Below are 17,768 nucleotides of genomic sequence, written 5' to 3' on the forward strand. Positions count from 1 at the left end.
CACACATCCATTTATTGACCTGTTTAACGTAATTGCATTTCTGCATTTCGGATTTCGATTTGAAAAAGGAATTTTTCCAGACCGTGGATTTGGGTACAAAGTGAATTATGGCCTTTTACAGTCGACGAAACTTTAGAGCCCATGGTGGAAACTATGTAATTTAAATATTTATCGCGGTTTTTCGAAACGCAGTTTATTCATTGTCGTGATAATACCAGTTTCATTTTGCAGAGGATCGAACGAATGGCTTGTTCCTTGTGCAATCATTATGTAATGGGTAGCTCATTGTACGTGATTATTTTGGGCCTCATTGGGACCGTTAGTCCATCGTAATACTCCCATCTTGCTAATTTAATTGTTTAAATATGCCAGATAAGAAGGAAACAAAAATTTTAGCGCCAAACACTATTAATGCAAATTTTTGTCAGGTAGTCACGGCTTTTGACATAATACGCACAATAAATTACAAGGTTCCCAGGACGTCGTCACGTCACAGGAACAACCAGGAAGGTAATAATTACTGCATTATCAGAGAGCATTCTAAAGTAACTAAAAATTTTTTCAATTATATACCTGTGGTGATATCAATAAATCAATAAATTGTTGTAAACCATTACATATTAATTGCAGTTCCTTTCACTGTCGAGAGAGACTTAAAATTGATGACATCAATCTTGGGAATCGAGCATTACACTTTAATTATGTTAGGCGCCATCACGGTGAGTAAAGAATTATTTTAAAAACCTAACGTTTATTTAAAAATATTATGAAAATTACGCATTATATAAATTTATTCAAAAAACTTATCAAAGTATAATCATTATTTCTGATATATATCTATACTATTATTATAAAGCAACAGGGTTTGCATTTTTTTTGTCCGCTATGATCTCGGAAACCAATGGACCGAATTTTTACCAAACGTATATGAAATAGGGGTAGAATTTCCCGGGGAGTGCTATAGGGTGTATAGTTTTTCGTTACCGATCTTCTGGAAACCGGTTTTTCTAATTTCTTCAATTTTTCGGTAAATAATTGACGGAATTTCAAAGAATTGTGGGGAGAACTATAAAGTGTATAATTTTTTGTTACCGAGATCATAGCAGAGACTATTTGCGTGTCTTAATACACATGTTCTCCGGGGCGAAGCCCGGCGAGGCATGCTAGTTTTATATATATAGCTTCGATTTGGCAGGAATATCCCATGTTGCACACGCCATGGTTGCTCATGCAACTCTGTGTCATCATCGTGGAGATCGTCATCTTCTTCGTAAGATTCTTCTTAGATGGTTTGCATCTCAAACGCAACGAGATATTGCAAGCGGTGTTTACCTTATACAATTGGTTACAAGTCTTCTGCCTTTTCCATCAGCAAACAAGACGTACCATTTAGAGATGTCTCCTTTTTAATGTTAAATTATTATATATTTATATTGTTTTAATATTACACATGCTATGAATTGTATAACAATGAAATATTTTTTTATATAAATACGTATATTTTATCAATTGATTCAGATTTTTCCCAATGACATCTGACTTATTTATTTTAAAATAAGAAATTAATCCAAAATTGGATATTAATTGGATCTTGATAATTTTGATTTGCTTTGCAAGTCTAGTCACAAAGTTTTAATACAATTCAATTGTCTTATCTCTTATACGTCCATTCTAGGATAATAAAATTTTTTATATTCTAATTCACTTACATATAAGCTTAATATACAAAAAATTACATTGCAACAATTGAGACGATTTTTATTTAAATAAATTTAAATCTAATTTAATTTTGTGTGTATAAATCAGATTGTGCGCGATATCTGAATATGTATAACAATTAGAATTTTTGTATATATTTTATTTTATTACATTGTACAGTTTACAGAGAGAGATTTGGTGAGAATTTTTTTTATATTTATAAAGTTATTTTCTTCTTCCTTTAAATTAACTCTTCCTAAATTTAATTAACAATATCGCAAGGCTCATAAAGATACTGATCCAAATGAAAGTGGCAATAAAACCGTAATAAACCGCCGGTTCCGATATCGACCAGCCTCTGGCCATTATTAGTCTCATTGACTCCGTGCTCTTCGTCAGGGGTAGCAGGAAACTAATATACTTCAATAGTGGATGCATGCCCTCTATGGGCCAGATAATGCCGCACAACATCACAATTGGAAGAAAAGAGCCCATCGCCACGTACGTGGCGGTCCTTTCATTGTCGCAGAAACAGGCGATTACAAAACCTGAAAATTAAATTCATGTTTTCGAACAATTCCTAAAGGCTTAAAGTATATGTAATCAACAAGAAATGTAGTAACGTTTCTCGCGGCGAGAACACTACTGTCATAATCTTTCTTACACAAAATCTTCAATCTCTTCTTCTCGCGTTTTCACAAAATTGCTGTAACTTGGAAAATCGCGAATATTTCATAAAAGCTAAAGCATCCCTTGGCAAAAGAATTATACCAATAATTAAATGTGATATTTAATTATCGAAAAATTTTATATAAGAAATATTTATAAAACTTTCGGAATCTGAATATCTCATGCAACGATTCAATATTGAAATAAATGAATTACCGAAACACATGCCGCAGAGGCCCGTGAGAATGTCCAAAAGAGTGATCAAACCGATGTCGCCTTCGCAAGTGACTTTGAAGATCGCGAATGAGACTATGAGGACCATTACAGTTTGCCCGAACATCACCATAAACTGCGTGATCACTTGACCGAAAAGAATCTCCGTGCCAGTGAGACCTAGAGAGACGGAATTAGATTACACAGTTAAAATTATTTATCAGCTCCAAGATTTATTAATTTCAGAAAATATGTCTCAAATATTGTCTAGAATTAGAACTTTTGTGTTAGCTCTTAATATTTTTTCTTTTTTTATACAGACCCGACACGAGGCTTCTTTCTAGCAGACCCTCGTTTCTCTCCAGCAGCATAGCGCCCGACGTCAATGCGACTGAGAGAAAGAAAATGATTCTGAAAAGAACACGAATTCTTTCAATTCCAGCAATTGCTGACAAATTTTTCTTGAGAGAAGACAATTTCAACACGTATATGTGGCCGGTATTCATAGTCGGATCTTATTTCAAAACCGTGTTAAGTGATGTCTTAAGTTGCTAATACGGCTCTGTGATTGACATCCTAAGATTGTATTTAAGACGGTCTTAAATATAAGCTCTGACTATGAATACCGGCCTGTATCACGTTATCATTTAACATAAAATACTTACGTTAGGATAATTCCCGGAGCTGCAAAATCCGTGAAGTTAGGATTCATAGGCCCGTAGATCGGCTGCTTGAACTGACGTAACAATCAGCGATAGAAATAAATTGTGGTAAATAATAATTTACGATAACGTAACAAAGATAATCATTTTAGAACGTCGCAGCAACAAGAGTTTGACAAAACTCATCTCGCCGCTATATTAGCATAATCGGATTTACTTACGTTTATGGGTATGCTTGTTAACTTTTCGCTATAGTTGCAGGCCACAGTGACCTCCTTCGCGAAATCTTGAAATGCGTAAAGCAGGTCCCTTTGTAGCAGCTGTCCTATCTGTTGATCTACAAAGGCGTATCGCGTTAGGATTTTCAGATAAAAATTACACAATCCTTGATCATATCGGAAGATGTTTATTTTACAAGAGCGTTTAACGAGACTGGAACTTTCAGAATGCGGCATTTCATATGCAAAAGGATAAAAAGTTATTTCGCTCTATTCAAATTCGTTCATAGACTTACTGGACATGTCCATAACGATTTTCATCTCCGCGAAATTAATGTCCCATTCCGCGGCATCTCTGCCATAATCTATCCTCGCCATGAGAGCTTCGGAATAATTGGACGGAAACGTTATAGCGCCCCATGCCCATCCCCTCGTCACAGCATTTGTGGCTTCTTCGTCACTGTCGTACGGTAAAAACTGTATGGTTTTCTTCTGCAGGTGCTGAAGATATCGACAGCTCAGGAGCGACCAATCGCATCCGGTTCCGAAAGTGCACGGTTGCGTGCTATTGTTGAGCTCGTTGTTGACAATGGCTAATTTCAACCCTACAGGATCCTTACCAATGGAGATACAGAAGAGGACTATTTGGGCGACCGGCAGAGCAATGATGAAAAACATTATTCTGCAACAACCAAATTGCAAGTGAGCGATTAAAAATAAAACGAAGAGATGAGAGAAAGTTTGGTGCGCGTGATGAAATTGATTACCCGACGTTCCGCCACATCCATAGAAAGTTCTTCCAGATAAGAGCCTTCATGTGCATCGGATTAAGCATAGTGTGTTTGGAAGAATCACCTTCTTCTTCCGGTGGCAATGCCGGCACCTGTTAGAAGACACACAAATGAATAAAATATTATTTTAAAAATTATTTAGGCTGACAAACGATTAAAATAAAAATGATCAGTGCTGTGTATATACATATGTAAAAAATTATTGACATTACCGTTACATTGCCGTCCTCCACAATGACTACACTTTTCCGTCGACTAGATATGCTCACGTTATCGCCGAACTCGCCGCTCATCTCGTCCACGTCCTGCAAAGCAAAGAGGAATTGAAAGATATTTTAATGACGCGTAAGCAATACCAAGAACGCACGCGTACTTATGTGTGCGTGAAAATATAATCTTTCTCCACGAAGTGTTAAAATTTTGTCGCACTTATACTCACGTCTTCCGGCGGAACACCCGTTATACTGCTCAGAATGCTACTTCTCCTTCTTAATCCCACATTCTGCCTCTTGCTCAGTTTCAAGAAGACATCTTCCAAAGTGTCCAATCGATGCATCTCCATCAGCTTCGCTGGGGACTCCTCCGCCAGAAACTTGCCGTTTCTCATCAGGCCGATGATGCCGGCTTGTCTGGACAATGGCAATTCATCGTTTAGATAATTTTTATAATCACTTTGAAAAAAAAGTCCGTAATACATAACTTGGATAATGATATGGGCGACAATTAAAATCGAGCAGCGAGTAACTTTTAACAATCAGACGCTTCATAGATAAATCTTAGTTGCATCGAGGCAGGATTCAAATTAATTTTTTTATTTTACGATTCTAATTAAAAGAAAATGAAATTGGTTGATTCAATTCATAGCGCTGTCTGTACAACTAATAAAACAAGGTTGGATTTAGTTGTAAAGTGAAAGTCATAAAGTGAAAGTGTCGAATGTTATAAAGTACTAATATCAGAAAATGTAATAAATGACGTTAGAATATAACGATAAGAAACATAATAATTATGTGGCGACTTGCCTAGTCTCCTCGATGTAGTGCGTAGTGATAATGATGGTCCTGGTGCCATCCTTGGTGATTTGCACCAGGTGATCCCAGATATTCTGACGGAGAATAGGATCCACTCCAACTGTCGGCTCGTCCAGAATCAAGAGTTCGGGCTCGGCTAAAATGGCAGCCGCGAAGGATACTCTCCTTTGCTGTCCACCTGATAGATTCTTAACGAAACGATTTTCAGGCGGTAGTTCTAAAAACTGTAATCAGAGAACATAGATATTACTGAGCCCTGCGATAATCTACAATAAAGATATTTACGATAAAACGAGACGAAAATTAGATATTTCGGACAAAGAGATCTTCTCTTTCTAGAATTTTATTAGTGAGAGAATTGAAAGGTATATTAAATATGATGAAAAGCCCTCGCCTCGAAATCCCGACTTTCGCGATTGCCGAAAACCTCTCACCTTAATCAGAAAAGTCAGCTTTTCATCCACCTGTTCTGTCGTCATACCGGCACACCAGCCGAAGTAGATGAACGTTTCCCGAATGGAGAACTCGCTGTAGAGCGCGATCTCCTGCGGCATGTAGCCGACCCGGGGACCGGGCACACCGGACCCCTTGGAACCCGGTCGACCGCCCAGCACCCATATTTCGCCGGAATCCAAGCGTCTCCGACCAACGATGCACGACAGCAGAGTGGTTTTTCCGCAACCGCTTGCACCAAGCAGCCCGTAACTGTTGCAATAAAACGTTCAGACACGAAATAGACCAGAAATAAAGAGGTTTTTACATCGGTAAATTTAATAATAATATTAATAAACTAAAATTTCTTCTATCTAACAATTAGACTCCATTATTCTTAAACTCTTTATTCTTTAACTTGTATATCAGTCAATAAAAGATTTGGAATTTTTCTCTGGCGTGTAACTTAAATTCTGCCTAGAAAAGTATATGCAGAAATTTATTAATAATAAATTTATTAATAATAAATTACTTATCTCCATTAATTGATTATTGAAATGGACAGAAGGTACTTACATTGTGCCTTTCGGCACGGTCATATTGAGGCCGTCCAGGATAACGTTGGGATTTTTTTTGGACCCATATTTCTTGAAGGCCCTTCTTACGCAAACAGCCTGCCTCCGTCTCGTGTCCAAGGTCGATAGTTGCGAGCGGAATGGCTGTCTTCGTGTTTTCATCTCCATCAGCGTGCTCGGCGTGCTCGCACTCTCCATCTCTACATTTGAAAGAGAGGTACGATCATATATCGCATGTTGACTCCTTCATCCATTTGTTTCCTATTTTTCTCTCTTATTTTTTAGTTCTGAGAACGGCGTTAAAATAGACCCGACTTTTTTTCTTCTTCGACACTACGCTGTAAGTGTATAATTTTGCATCTTTTAAAATTTAAATTGTCGAATGATAAAGTATGGCACTATGCGATCCACTCCGGAACCTGTCCGCGCGAGTTCAGATTCTCTTACTCCGGTAGGACCGGTCAGATAAGTGAGAGTGTCTGTTACGGCGTTACATCACGGACAATTTGCGAGACACCGATATACGCCGATCATATGCTATACACAATCGAATGATAAACAATTCAACTGTATACAGTTTAAAAATGTGATAAGTTATTTATTCGTCATAGTTCTTCGCGAATTTGTAGTTTGATCTTAACAAAATAATCAAAATAATAAAAAAATAATCAAGATATCGTTTCTAAAGATCATAATATGTCTTTGTTGGAATCAACAGAAACGTATTTTTAGTATTTAATATTATTTAACATTTATATATTTAGTGTTAATTTAATATTTGATGGTTCAAGCTAACTTTAATTAAATGCTACCGGAACCGTAATACGATTCGAAAGTCAGGATAATTAAAAGTTCGGTAGTCTCTTCTTTCCGTTTTATAAGATTCACAGCAAACAACACTCGATTCTTTTTTGCGCTTATTTATTTATTTTATTTTTCGAAGAAATTGCAAATTTGATGACTCATTCACATTCTATCAATAGCAAGGTGCACCTCTCGACTCATTGAGAAATCGTTATTGCCTCATATCGCTAATTAATTAGGTCATGTTACCAAGAGTTGTATCACTTTTCTCGTGCAGCCATTATTTTTGTTATATTTCTGGCATTGTATGTGATAATAAAAATTTTTCAAAGGCTGCACTGTCTTAATTTTACTTTTTTCAGGTTTCATGTATTTTGCTATTAGTTAGACAATGAAACAACATTTTCTATACTATAGAATCGAAAGCACTCCATTGTAATTTCTTGTTTACAAGCTAATGTAAGCTAATTTTAGTGATTAAAGCGATATGGTATATCTAAAATCTTTATTGCGCGAGGAAATTAAAATAATTGGAGCCACCGCGAACAATTGAGACATGGCGTGATAAAAAAATTACGGACGAAATCCAAGATCCTTTTAATTCCCGCTCGCGGGATTAACCCGAAAATACGTCAGAAAATGCGTGTTAACATATTACATCGATGAATAATTGGAAAAGAAGCGACATCCGTTACAAAATCTGCGTTGACGTGTTGTTACATCAAACATGTAACCGAAAAATATATGAGCGATGAGTAAGCTACGTGCTACGCAACACGCCGCTGCTTTCACGTAATTTGCTCATTTCTTTACGCGAGAAAGAGAGGCGTATTACGAAAGAGGAGGCCGGCGAAGAAAGACCGCCTAAGGTTACGTCCGATCGCTTTCCTTTCTTTCGACTCTCCCCAGGTCTCCCCGTCGTCATTTCTTCCTGATGAACTTGCTTTGTCGTTGTCAGACGCAATCCATTTATCGAGCAAGTTCGTCGGTATTGCGGCAAAAGATACGTTTCCCCGAATCAATTCGGATTCGATATTCATGTGGCAAAGACTATCATCACTTAATGGTGGAATTTTAACTTCCATCGAAATGTTTTTTAATATATAATTATTTAAATATCTTTAATTATATATTGCCTAACTTTCTAAACTGATCTTCTTATCCTACATTGTTAGAAATATAATTAAAATCTTCAACTTTTACAACTTCTTACATAAAATTATAATCCTTTCAATACTCGTAATAATTATAATTTGATTTAGTTGTATTCAATATGCGCGCATGCGTATATAAATGTATTCAAAATTAGAAACTTTGAGCAATTTTAATTAATAATTAATTTAAATTTGCTATCTTGTTAATAATTTTGTGTAGGATAGATAAGATATTCTACATATTCTGCTATACGTAGAATAAATGAAAAATATGTATCTCCACTCTGTTTTACGAAGAATATAGAAAATATTCCACTCTGAACTTGACGCATTAAGTGCAGTGACGTTACAGAATCTTTTTTATTTACGTCGGTTATTTCCATTCGGTCGACTTTATCATTACAGGAAGAAGAAGAAAAAATTGCAGTCAATAACGCTAGCACAATCGTTCACCGCAATTGCTAGATCATTATAGAATCATGCCGATCAAAGAGATATCAATAAATCCTACCTTACATCTGAATAATACAAGATGAATATTTACATTGCCTACGACTCATGTTACGCTACACATTATCTCATATTGATATATATATTTCAATCATTAGCTCATTAAATATGATTTCTTCTGCAGATCTCGTTGCATATAATGACTACTCAGCAAGATTAATAATTAATGATAAAATATAACAATATTAACCTGCACAATTTTAATGACGAAAATGTTGATTACGATGCCGCTTGCTAATTTCTCCGAACAAAGTCTTCTTGGAGAACGAGATCGACGTGAGGTTAACTGGCGAGCACCTTTGCGCGATTCTTCTTTGCTTAAGTCATTTCCTTGTTTATATTACTCATATCTTCACACTTATCTGAGTGTATTCGAACATGTCCTTCTACGAGATATTGTAATGTCCTTTCGACGGTTTTTAATGAGGCTTTTTCAGAAATATATTTTCTGAAGCGTCCTCTGTTCTTTTTTAATTAGTCTATTGCTCGTCTATTTTAGAATATATTCTTTAATAAATAATATCTTTACAAAAATTATTATAAATGTATTTTTTAAATCTATTTTTTAAATGTATTTTTTTAAATATGTTTTTGAGCAACACTTTTATTTTCTGTTAAGTTTGAGGATATATTTTGAATGAAATTTGTTTGAAGCGCTTTTGCTTCTTTTATAGTCTATTTTTAATTATTCTTGTTCGATTATTACACAACTGGCCAACAATTATCGTAAATTATCCGTAAATTATCGAGTGCACTTCAACAGTTGTTGATCACTGATAATTATATGAAGTAATCACTGGTAAAAACACGTTTAACAACTTTTAATAGTGTTTTTATTATTGTCTTCAAGAGTTCTCGTTTCTTTTTTTGTGGAAGATTTTGCCCCTGATACAACACGCCTGGTCGCGATCACTACTTCAATTCGTAGATAAAATGTGGCAAAGTTTTTGCATATCTACAGATAAAGAATTAAGAATGAGTTTTTTAACCTTGAAAGAGAGAAATCTAAGGATAAAAGTTTTAAATTTAGAAAATGATTTTTTGCTACTTTCTATTTGCTAGCAAAGGAATCTTTCGAGATTTTGATTTAATATTTTAATTAATTCCGCATTAGGAAATCTATGTACAAACTTAGTATTGCAAGTAAATAATTTATTTTTAAAGTAGCCAGGAGTTAATCTAATTCTCAAAAAAATTTTCTTTCCTTCTCTTTCTCTCTACACATTAAATAGGTATAAAAAATTAAACATCAAAGTATTTCAAAAAATCGGTTTTGAAAATTAATCTTTGAGAAAAGGAATAATTTTTCATATAAATGTTGTAAAAAATGAAAAAAAAAAATTGTTTATTTTAGCATATTTTGAACATATAAAAAAACTGAGGAAGATTGAAATCTATATCTTCTACTAAACTTATTTCAATCTCAGTAAAAACGGACTTGCAACGTTACGATTCAAAGGTCAAAATCCAAGTTGTTAGCTGAATAAGATCTCTTAAAAAAATTATTTCCACTTCAACCAACATTTCAATAACAGATTTTGCGATGCAGAATTAATAGCAGGTCAAAATCCAAGTTCTACAGCTTACTAAGATCTTAAACAAGCTAGTTTGTCTTTAGCCACTATAACAGATTGCTCGAGGCAAAATTAAGAGAAGTGCTCAGTAATAAATTTCAAGATCTATCATTTAAATGTTAAAAAATTCTATCGTATTTATTTTTTTTTCTCAATACTGAATTAATCAACATCCCAAAAAATCCCATTTAAGGCTGTTAAAAATCCAACCTTGAGACTTAACTTTGAAAGAGATTCTCATAATATCAAAGTATTAAAATAATTCTACAATAAGAAACCGAGAATCGTTACACAAAATCTCACTTTATTTTAAGATTATATTAATAAAAATCTATCTATGAAATTTCTAATTGTTTTAAGCAATGTCATAAATTTAATTTCGAATATCAAGCAGGCAAAATATCATGGCAATTTTTAAATAAGACTTCGAAACTTTTATCACGAGAATGCTTTATGCCCATTTCTATCCAATGCAGATTAACTTTAATCGCGGTTTCACTTGCTCTTTATCATTTTCCAGTTCTACGAATTAGAAAAAGATAAAAAGCAACTTAAACCGAGATTAAAGTTAATCTACATTGGTAGAAATGGTCATTGGAGAGTTTCTCAAAGTTAAAAATTTTAATCTCTGGGATTTGTAAAAGACTCTTGAATTTGAAGCAATGTTTAAGGTACGTCGGAACGGCGGTGAAGACACTATGTACCAATCACGATTGCGAGACTCCGTTTCGCGTACTTATCTCGTGCAGAAACCAACGGAAGGATTGAGACCGAGAGTGCGACCAGGAAAAGACCGAGAGGCCGTGCGAGAGTAAGAGTGGCCGCCTGACCGCGACGAGGCTCAGCGAGAACTGGCTCTGCGCTTGGGCCAGCAGGATCCCGCGCGGACAATCAAACACCTGCTTGTGCAATCATTCGTTTTGAGCAAAACAGTCTCGCTTAAGAGAGGGGGGGGATAAGCTTTGCGCTTCTCCAATGGCGTTAAACAAATCCCAGATCGTGGAAATACCTGAAGTGACATCCAAACGCGTTACGTGTCTGACACCTACTGAACTTTTAAAAACTCTTGGCTAATAAGAGATTTACTTAAAGAAATATTTCCTCGGATAATATTTCTTCGGGAATATTGTCCCGTCGAGTCGCGATGTGTAATAGTAGATTTTTTAGCTTCAGATAATATTGAACGGAATGCAGAGTCGCAATCGTGCATTGTGCGCCGGATCCTTCTTGTGCGGCAAATGTCGTCCTATATTTGGTTCAAGGTAAAACGGAACCGGTCCGGGGTCCGGGACCGGTCTATCCAGACGGAAGTAACCATCAGAAGTAATTTTTTTTACTTCCATTAAGGATCTCTTTCTTGTTGCACTATAAGGAAAATCACGCATGAGTCACAAGGCTTTTTGGATAAAATGGGTGACTAAACTGGTTTCTTGCAATAAAAGTTAAAAGAATATTAAGTTATAATATATATTGTATAATGAAGGTTATAATATATATAATATGAAAGAAAATTCCTTCAATTTTGAATCAATCGTTTTATTAAAACTCGCGATATAACGCATATAGTTTATGTAAATAAATTTTCTTTTACCTATTTTATTCACAGTTCGTTTACGAGTATTCCAAGGTAGGAAAAAAAAGGAAAAAAAATAATTTGTTATTACAAATTATTATTTATTAGCTCTTGGTACTCCAGTAGCATAGTGACGTCAAATGACGTCTAATTGACATCTAGAGACGTCTCTAGACGTCAAATTAGACGTCATCTTGCTACCTGGGTAATCTCTTAAGTACTCCAAGAGAAATAATACAATTCATCCTATCGTATTTCTACTTTATTAGAAATAAATTTTATAAATTTTTTAATCTTATTACGTTTGATAAAAAAAAGTTAGATTTTACTAACTTTAGATGTGACGGAAAGAATTTGTAAAAAAAATACTTAATTAGTTAATTGTTAGCGGAACGGAAAATGTAACGCTTCATGCTCTTTTCGCAATATTAATTACTATGCGAGTGAAATTCGAGTAGAAACCGGAACGGCGCTCAGGCAATCTTTATTGCGATGTTAGCATAATGTGTATGAAGATGGTAAACTGTGTGTATATAGTTGTATGTATGTACTTACAAAATAGCGTGTATTTTCAGTGTAGGGACGCGATCAGAAAACAAACTAAAATCAAAAGATATGCGAAAAAAGTATAAAATATTTTTAGAAAAAAAAATGTAGAAGTAAAAGATAGAATAATAAAAACTATCAACACAAATAGTAAATAAAAAAAGATAAATAATAAAAATAATATATAATAGATATTAATAATAAATAACAATTTAAAATATAAGATATACTCGTGTATGTGACGTTTCTATTTATTTATAAATAGATAGTTTCTATTTATTGTCTTATTTGCCTAAATGTTTAATTGAATGTAAGTAAATATATTTGTCCAAAATATAATAAATAAAAACGATTTTATACACCGCTTTAAAAGAGTTGGAATTTTTGGAATTTAGACTTCGTCAATAATAGAGTGCGCCGTGAACATTGAATACGTCAAGGCGATCTTCTTTTTAGCGCTCTCTTGTTAGTCGGCCATTTTTCCTCAGCGACTAGATAATCGCGCATGCAGTAATAGACTCGCTGATGGATTCCGCTCCATTTGCATATATTTTCTGCGACTCATTTAAAATTTTAAACGAAAATAGTGTAAATTCTGTGACACGTATAAACGATTTAGTCATTTAGAGATACAAACGTTAATTAAGAGAGATTATACATCGTTAGTCCTGTGGATTTTTTATATAATTTAATATTAAATAATAATTATTGATTTATAAGAAAATTATTTTAATCATATCCTTTTATATTTTTATGCCTTCTTTATTTAAGACATATCTTTATTTTATTTAAGCTGTATTTAAGACATGCTGACCTATGACCTGTTGAAGATTAAATCAGTCTATATGACTACTTATATGAGATAGTCGACACAATAAAAAGCACACGTGGTTCTTCGAACTAACCGTGCATCGATATTCCAAGTATACACGCGTATAGCTTCGTTCAATATTTGATGATATGTCTATATAGTCTATACTTGGACATGAAATATACACAGTATCCGCAGTATAAATGTACGATTCGCGATGCGATTCGTATTTTATGTTTATAAATGAGAATGTGCAAGATTCATAAGAAAATTGTAATAAATATAATAATAAATATAATAATTACTATAAGACAATTAATTTTTATATATTTAATTGTTGACTTATCACGGGATCTATTGTATCTCGACAACAAAGACATTGCTGTAGATGTTTAATGAAAAACTTTAAACTATAGATAGTGTTTTAATCGTAAGCAAATTAATATAATTTAAACAAAGAAAGTGTGAAGAGAACAAAATGTCGATTGAGTATAGCTCTGGGTTTTTCTCATTTTCTTATAATTATATTAATCACATCCCTACTATTTAATAGTAATTATTCTACTAATTCTAAACGTTAATTCCAATAATATACGTCATCATGACGTATATTACCGAGAATGGCCACTTCTGATAATAATGTCGAAGACTCACCTTTGTGGTCTTTCCCACAAAAAGAAAACTTATCGGTATCATAAATGTTGAGATAAAGAAAAAACTATTTAGGGTGTATACTTGCTGAGATAATTATTATTAAAACTTAAAAAAAATTAAAATTGTGCACTGTACAAGATTATTAAATATGAAACGTAAAATTTTCATATTAAAGATTTTCGGACAATTTTCGAAGAAATACACATGTATTTATTAATGTTTCTTACACTTTTTAAAGGAGATTAATTTTATTTTAATTAAACGCAAAAAATTTAAGAGTAAAAAGCAAAGTTATAAAATTATATTCAACTTTATGTTCTGGATGTTAAATTTTGTGATCCAATATTCGCTTCCGTACATTAATAAACTTCTTTCCAAGTATGGAATTTATATTACAAATTATATCTATATAACAATTTATATTTTAAATTGTATTATAATTATGTAATGTTACATAAATTTCTTAATTGTTACATTTTCAAAAATTTACGGCAGTCTTAAAAATCACATAAAAACATTTAGAAAAATTGAACCATTAGGTCATTCGTAATGAAATTACTTTGATGTAGTGCGTGAATAAATACTCGGTTATTTAAATTACTTATTTCATAAAAATATTCTGTAACGCTACATTTTTCTATATACGCAAGCGATCAAATAGACATCGTTCGACGTCGAAATTACCGTATGATCTGCATTTCTCCCAGCGATCGTTATGCAACTCCGATACTCCATGACTTTCTTTCGTATGGCGGAAACGGCGCGCACAAAGAGAGAGAATGCTCGGGGGTCTGAAATCATCCTGAAGCACCGATCACACTTTCGTTTTCTCTCGGTGACGCCATTAGATTTGTCTCATATCGTCAAATAGTCACATAATCGCTCTTGAATCGCAAACTAGTCGGCGCCCTCTTACTCAGCCAACTCAGCGGTTTTCCCTATTAGACCACCTTATGGAAGTCATGTAACCGATGATCTTATATGCAAAAGCGCAGCGTGCATCTGTTCTGCAACGTGAATCGCGAGTTATTTTCAAATAGGTGCGCACCGACATGTTTCCAAACAGAGACAAGGTCGACCAGCTTCTACGCAATCCAGATATCGTTTCGAATCACCTGCAGCTATCTTCCAAACGAGGCCAGGAAGATCACACTTTCTGCAAAAACCGTTCTGAAAAAATTAAACGAATTAGAAAGAACTGAGAAGAAGGCTCCGTTTCACGAAATGAACGACTTTGTGTACATTGTAAATAAATGTAATTATAGGTACTACGAATATTGATTAAAGGATTATTCAATCATTAAATAAATTGATCAAATAATTTAATCGCGTAAAACTGGTTAAATGACCTACTTTTTATATTCACTTTTGCATTATTTAACACAGGGAAGTATATCTGGTTGCTCGCTAATGGGCGCGTTCAGGAATTACATCTTCTCAGAAGGTAAAGATGGAATAATCTACAAGATGCTTGCATTTAATCTGAGAAGTTTGCGGGTTGTCAATATACTGGGGCAATTAACTTATTAATATTATTTGATTTTTAAGATTTATTATACAAAAGTAAACTATTATTATGTTATATGTGCAATAAATTATTACATAATAATAATAACGGTAATAATAATATTGTTAATTAATAACAATAGTATTAATCTTAACTAATAATTATTATAGTTAAGATTAATAGGGTAACTCCGGTATTTACGCCGCAGATGTCAGAAAAAATAGAAGGAATGAAGATACTTGCTCGCAATTATTCTGTTATGTGCCTCTATGCCGTATTAGTATTGTGTTGTAATTTCAGTTCTTTACTGTTAATATTAACGAAACTGTCGTGAATTGAATCGATTTCTCACCGTAGTAAGAAGCGTGATCATGTGTAAAGGTCAATCCAGACAAACTTGCATAGCGCATAAACATAAGCATAAAAGAATTGATTGGTCCATATGCATGTGCATAAGGAAATAGACCAATCCGTTTCTTTATGCATATGGTTATGCACCTATGCAAGTTTGTGTGGATATAACTTTACGACCTACGTAAAATGATTATACTGTAGGGAATGTAAAAGGTTTAATTGTTATTTCATGATACATAAGTGTAAAGGGATAGTAAATAATAGAATACAGCAAAATACAAGTGCATAGCTCTTGTATTTTTTGTTTAACTTAATATCTTGTATATCCCTCCGGTTTAGAATATACGGCAAGTTAGCATGCGGGATTTATGCCATAGTACAGACACTTTGTAAAATTCGAAATTCTTATGCGTTCTTTTCCTTCTTTTTTTGGGTCGTATAACAATAATCTTTAATGCATCTATCGCTCTTCTATTTTTTTTTAAATTTTCAGTTTTATAATTTGTTTATTATTCTTGCATCTTAATAAACTTCTTACACACATTTTATAACTTATTATGACATTTTATTGCCTCATTTATAAACATCATTTGTAATTTTTTATAAGGCGTATATTTCACCCATGAATGTGTTATAACCCACCCCTCTAAGATATATGGCAAAAATGCAAAATTTTTAAATTAAAAACAAAGAATGAGAGAGAGAGAGAGAGAGAGAGAGAGAGAGAATATTTTATATTTATATTTTTTTTATAGTAGTAGACAGTATAAAGTTTTTATTGATATAATTTATTTGCCTTAAACATAGTAAATAGTACTCGATAAATTAAGTTTCCCTTAGCTGCGGCGTATATACCGGAGTTACCCTAATTATTAATAATATTATTAATAATATATTATTGCAATTACATAAAATGTATAAAAATATTAATGTTACAACTTTAATAATTATAATTAAATTATAAATCAAAATTATTAATCAAAATTTACACATGTATCACAATTTTAATACATGTATATAGAAACGAATCAGTAGATGGCGCTGGTATCTTTAAAAGAAGTGTGAAAAATGTACACATGTATAAATGTATGTTTTTATATGTATTTCTAACTATGTATATATTTTTCTATATTAGGTAACGAAAAATTCAGTATAAAAAACGATGAGTCGATAAGTTTTGTGTAAAAATTTCATTAATTGATTTATTCAATAATATAATAATGTTTTTATTATTATTTATTATTATATTTATAAAGCACGTAAAGTTAATTTCGCACAACATGAGTTCTTTCAAATTTATTTCAACTTCCTAGAACGCGACGGTTTGGTAAGAAATAAATGAACTTCTTCGTCTAGAAATCTAGTTTGAAAATTTGATCGACCTTGTGGAAACACATATTAATAATGCATTATATTTGAAAATCCATTAATACACGTGCACTTAATCATGTTTCAACTAACAGATTTTCCTGTAAACTACTATTTCTGTTCGTGTTTTTGTTTCTAACGTGGAGATTCTCAGATGACTATCAATGCGAATTATGTATTTTCATTCATAAAAAATTCCATCTTTTTTATATCATACTACCGATTGCTGTAATTTGCCATTATTGCAAAAACTTGGCAGAAACTGATAGCTAAGCAAGAGAATATGATAAGAAACAAAACATAACATTGCCGATGTTTAAAAATATAGAAATAGCAGTCTATAGCAATCCGTTAGTCGAGATATAGTCAAGTGCACGTGCATGTACTTGATAGGGTTTCAAAATCGTTTATTTCAAAAACAAAGCCTCGCACGAAAAAAACTTGTTCTACAATTTCGACTTATTTTGGCATGAGGAATCATCATGTTATCACTTGTACTACGATTTCGCACTCACCCTGTATACATACATATACATATATGTATACATATACATACATATAAACGTATAGCGCATATTCATCAAGCTGAAAGCATTTTTTAAGTATCGTAGAAAGTTTTAATTT

At 33.2% G+C, this 17,768-nt stretch overlaps 3 protein-coding genes across 5 annotated transcripts in view; 1 reads left to right on the forward strand and 2 right to left on the reverse strand.

Annotated features, from left to right (window-relative positions):
• Nucleotides 1-626: 626 nt before the first annotated feature.
• On the forward strand, nt 627-1,699 carry LOC139808055 (uncharacterized; the record flags this gene model as incomplete). Its single annotated transcript, XM_071769675.1, has 2 exons — nt 627-719; nt 1,196-1,699. Coding segments are annotated over 2 exons (291 nt in total), but the record flags the coding sequence as incomplete, so codon positions are not given.
• Nucleotides 1,700-1,842: 143 nt separating this feature from the next.
• On the reverse strand, nt 1,843-11,221 carry LOC139808054 (ABC transporter G family member 23). Of its 3 annotated transcripts, none has more exons than XM_071769673.1 (14): nt 11,068-11,221; nt 8,948-9,712; nt 6,291-6,489; nt 5,717-5,987; nt 5,274-5,506; nt 4,691-4,880; nt 4,464-4,556; nt 4,228-4,343; nt 3,757-4,142; nt 3,464-3,579; nt 3,246-3,316; nt 2,903-2,991; nt 2,584-2,760; nt 1,843-2,246 (listed from the first exon to the last, which is right to left on the reverse strand). In XM_071769673.1, exons 3-14 carry the CDS (start codon nt 6,485-6,487, stop codon nt 1,945-1,947), a joined length of 2,241 nt encoding a protein of 746 aa, XP_071625774.1. In that variant the 5' UTR covers nt 6,488-6,489; nt 8,948-9,712; nt 11,068-11,221; the 3' UTR covers nt 1,843-1,944. The 3 variants fall into 3 exon arrangements, with proteins under 3 accessions (XP_071625774.1, XP_071625773.1, XP_071625775.1); XM_071769672.1 differs by having other exon boundaries at nt 11,036-11,205; XM_071769674.1 differs by having other exon boundaries at nt 11,007-11,205.
• A 3,800-nt stretch (nt 11,222-15,021) lies between these two features.
• The window catches only part of Nmnat (nicotinamide mononucleotide adenylyltransferase), a 39,645-nt gene continuing 36,898 nt past the window's right edge, over nt 15,022-17,768 (reverse strand). Inside the window, exon 5 of the mRNA XM_071770401.1 lies at nt 15,022-15,085. Within this exon, the coding sequence (XP_071626502.1) occupies nt 15,037-15,085 (49 nt within the window). The 3' untranslated portion in view covers nt 15,022-15,036. The remainder of the gene's footprint in view (nt 15,086-17,768) is intronic.

Source organism: Temnothorax longispinosus, chromosome 2 (genome assembly GCF_030848805.1).
Source record: "Temnothorax longispinosus isolate EJ_2023e chromosome 2, Tlon_JGU_v1, whole genome shotgun sequence".
Lineage (NCBI taxonomy): Eukaryota > Metazoa > Arthropoda > Insecta > Hymenoptera > Formicidae > Temnothorax > Temnothorax longispinosus.

Bases quoted from the DNA above. Each gene is read 5' to 3' on its own strand.
- LOC139808054 (XM_071769673.1), bottom strand. From the start codon at position 6,487: ATGGAGAGTGCGAGCACGCCGAGCACGCTGATGGAGATGAAAACACGA. The intron at 5,507-5,716 runs GTGAGAGGTTTT...CTCTGATTACAG, and splicing joins AGCTGACTTTTCTGATTAAG to TTTTTAGAACTACCGCCTGA. The intron at 4,143-4,227 runs GTAATCAATTTC...TGGTTGTTGCAG, and splicing joins TGGATGTGGCGGAACGTCGG to AATAATGTTTTTCATCATTG.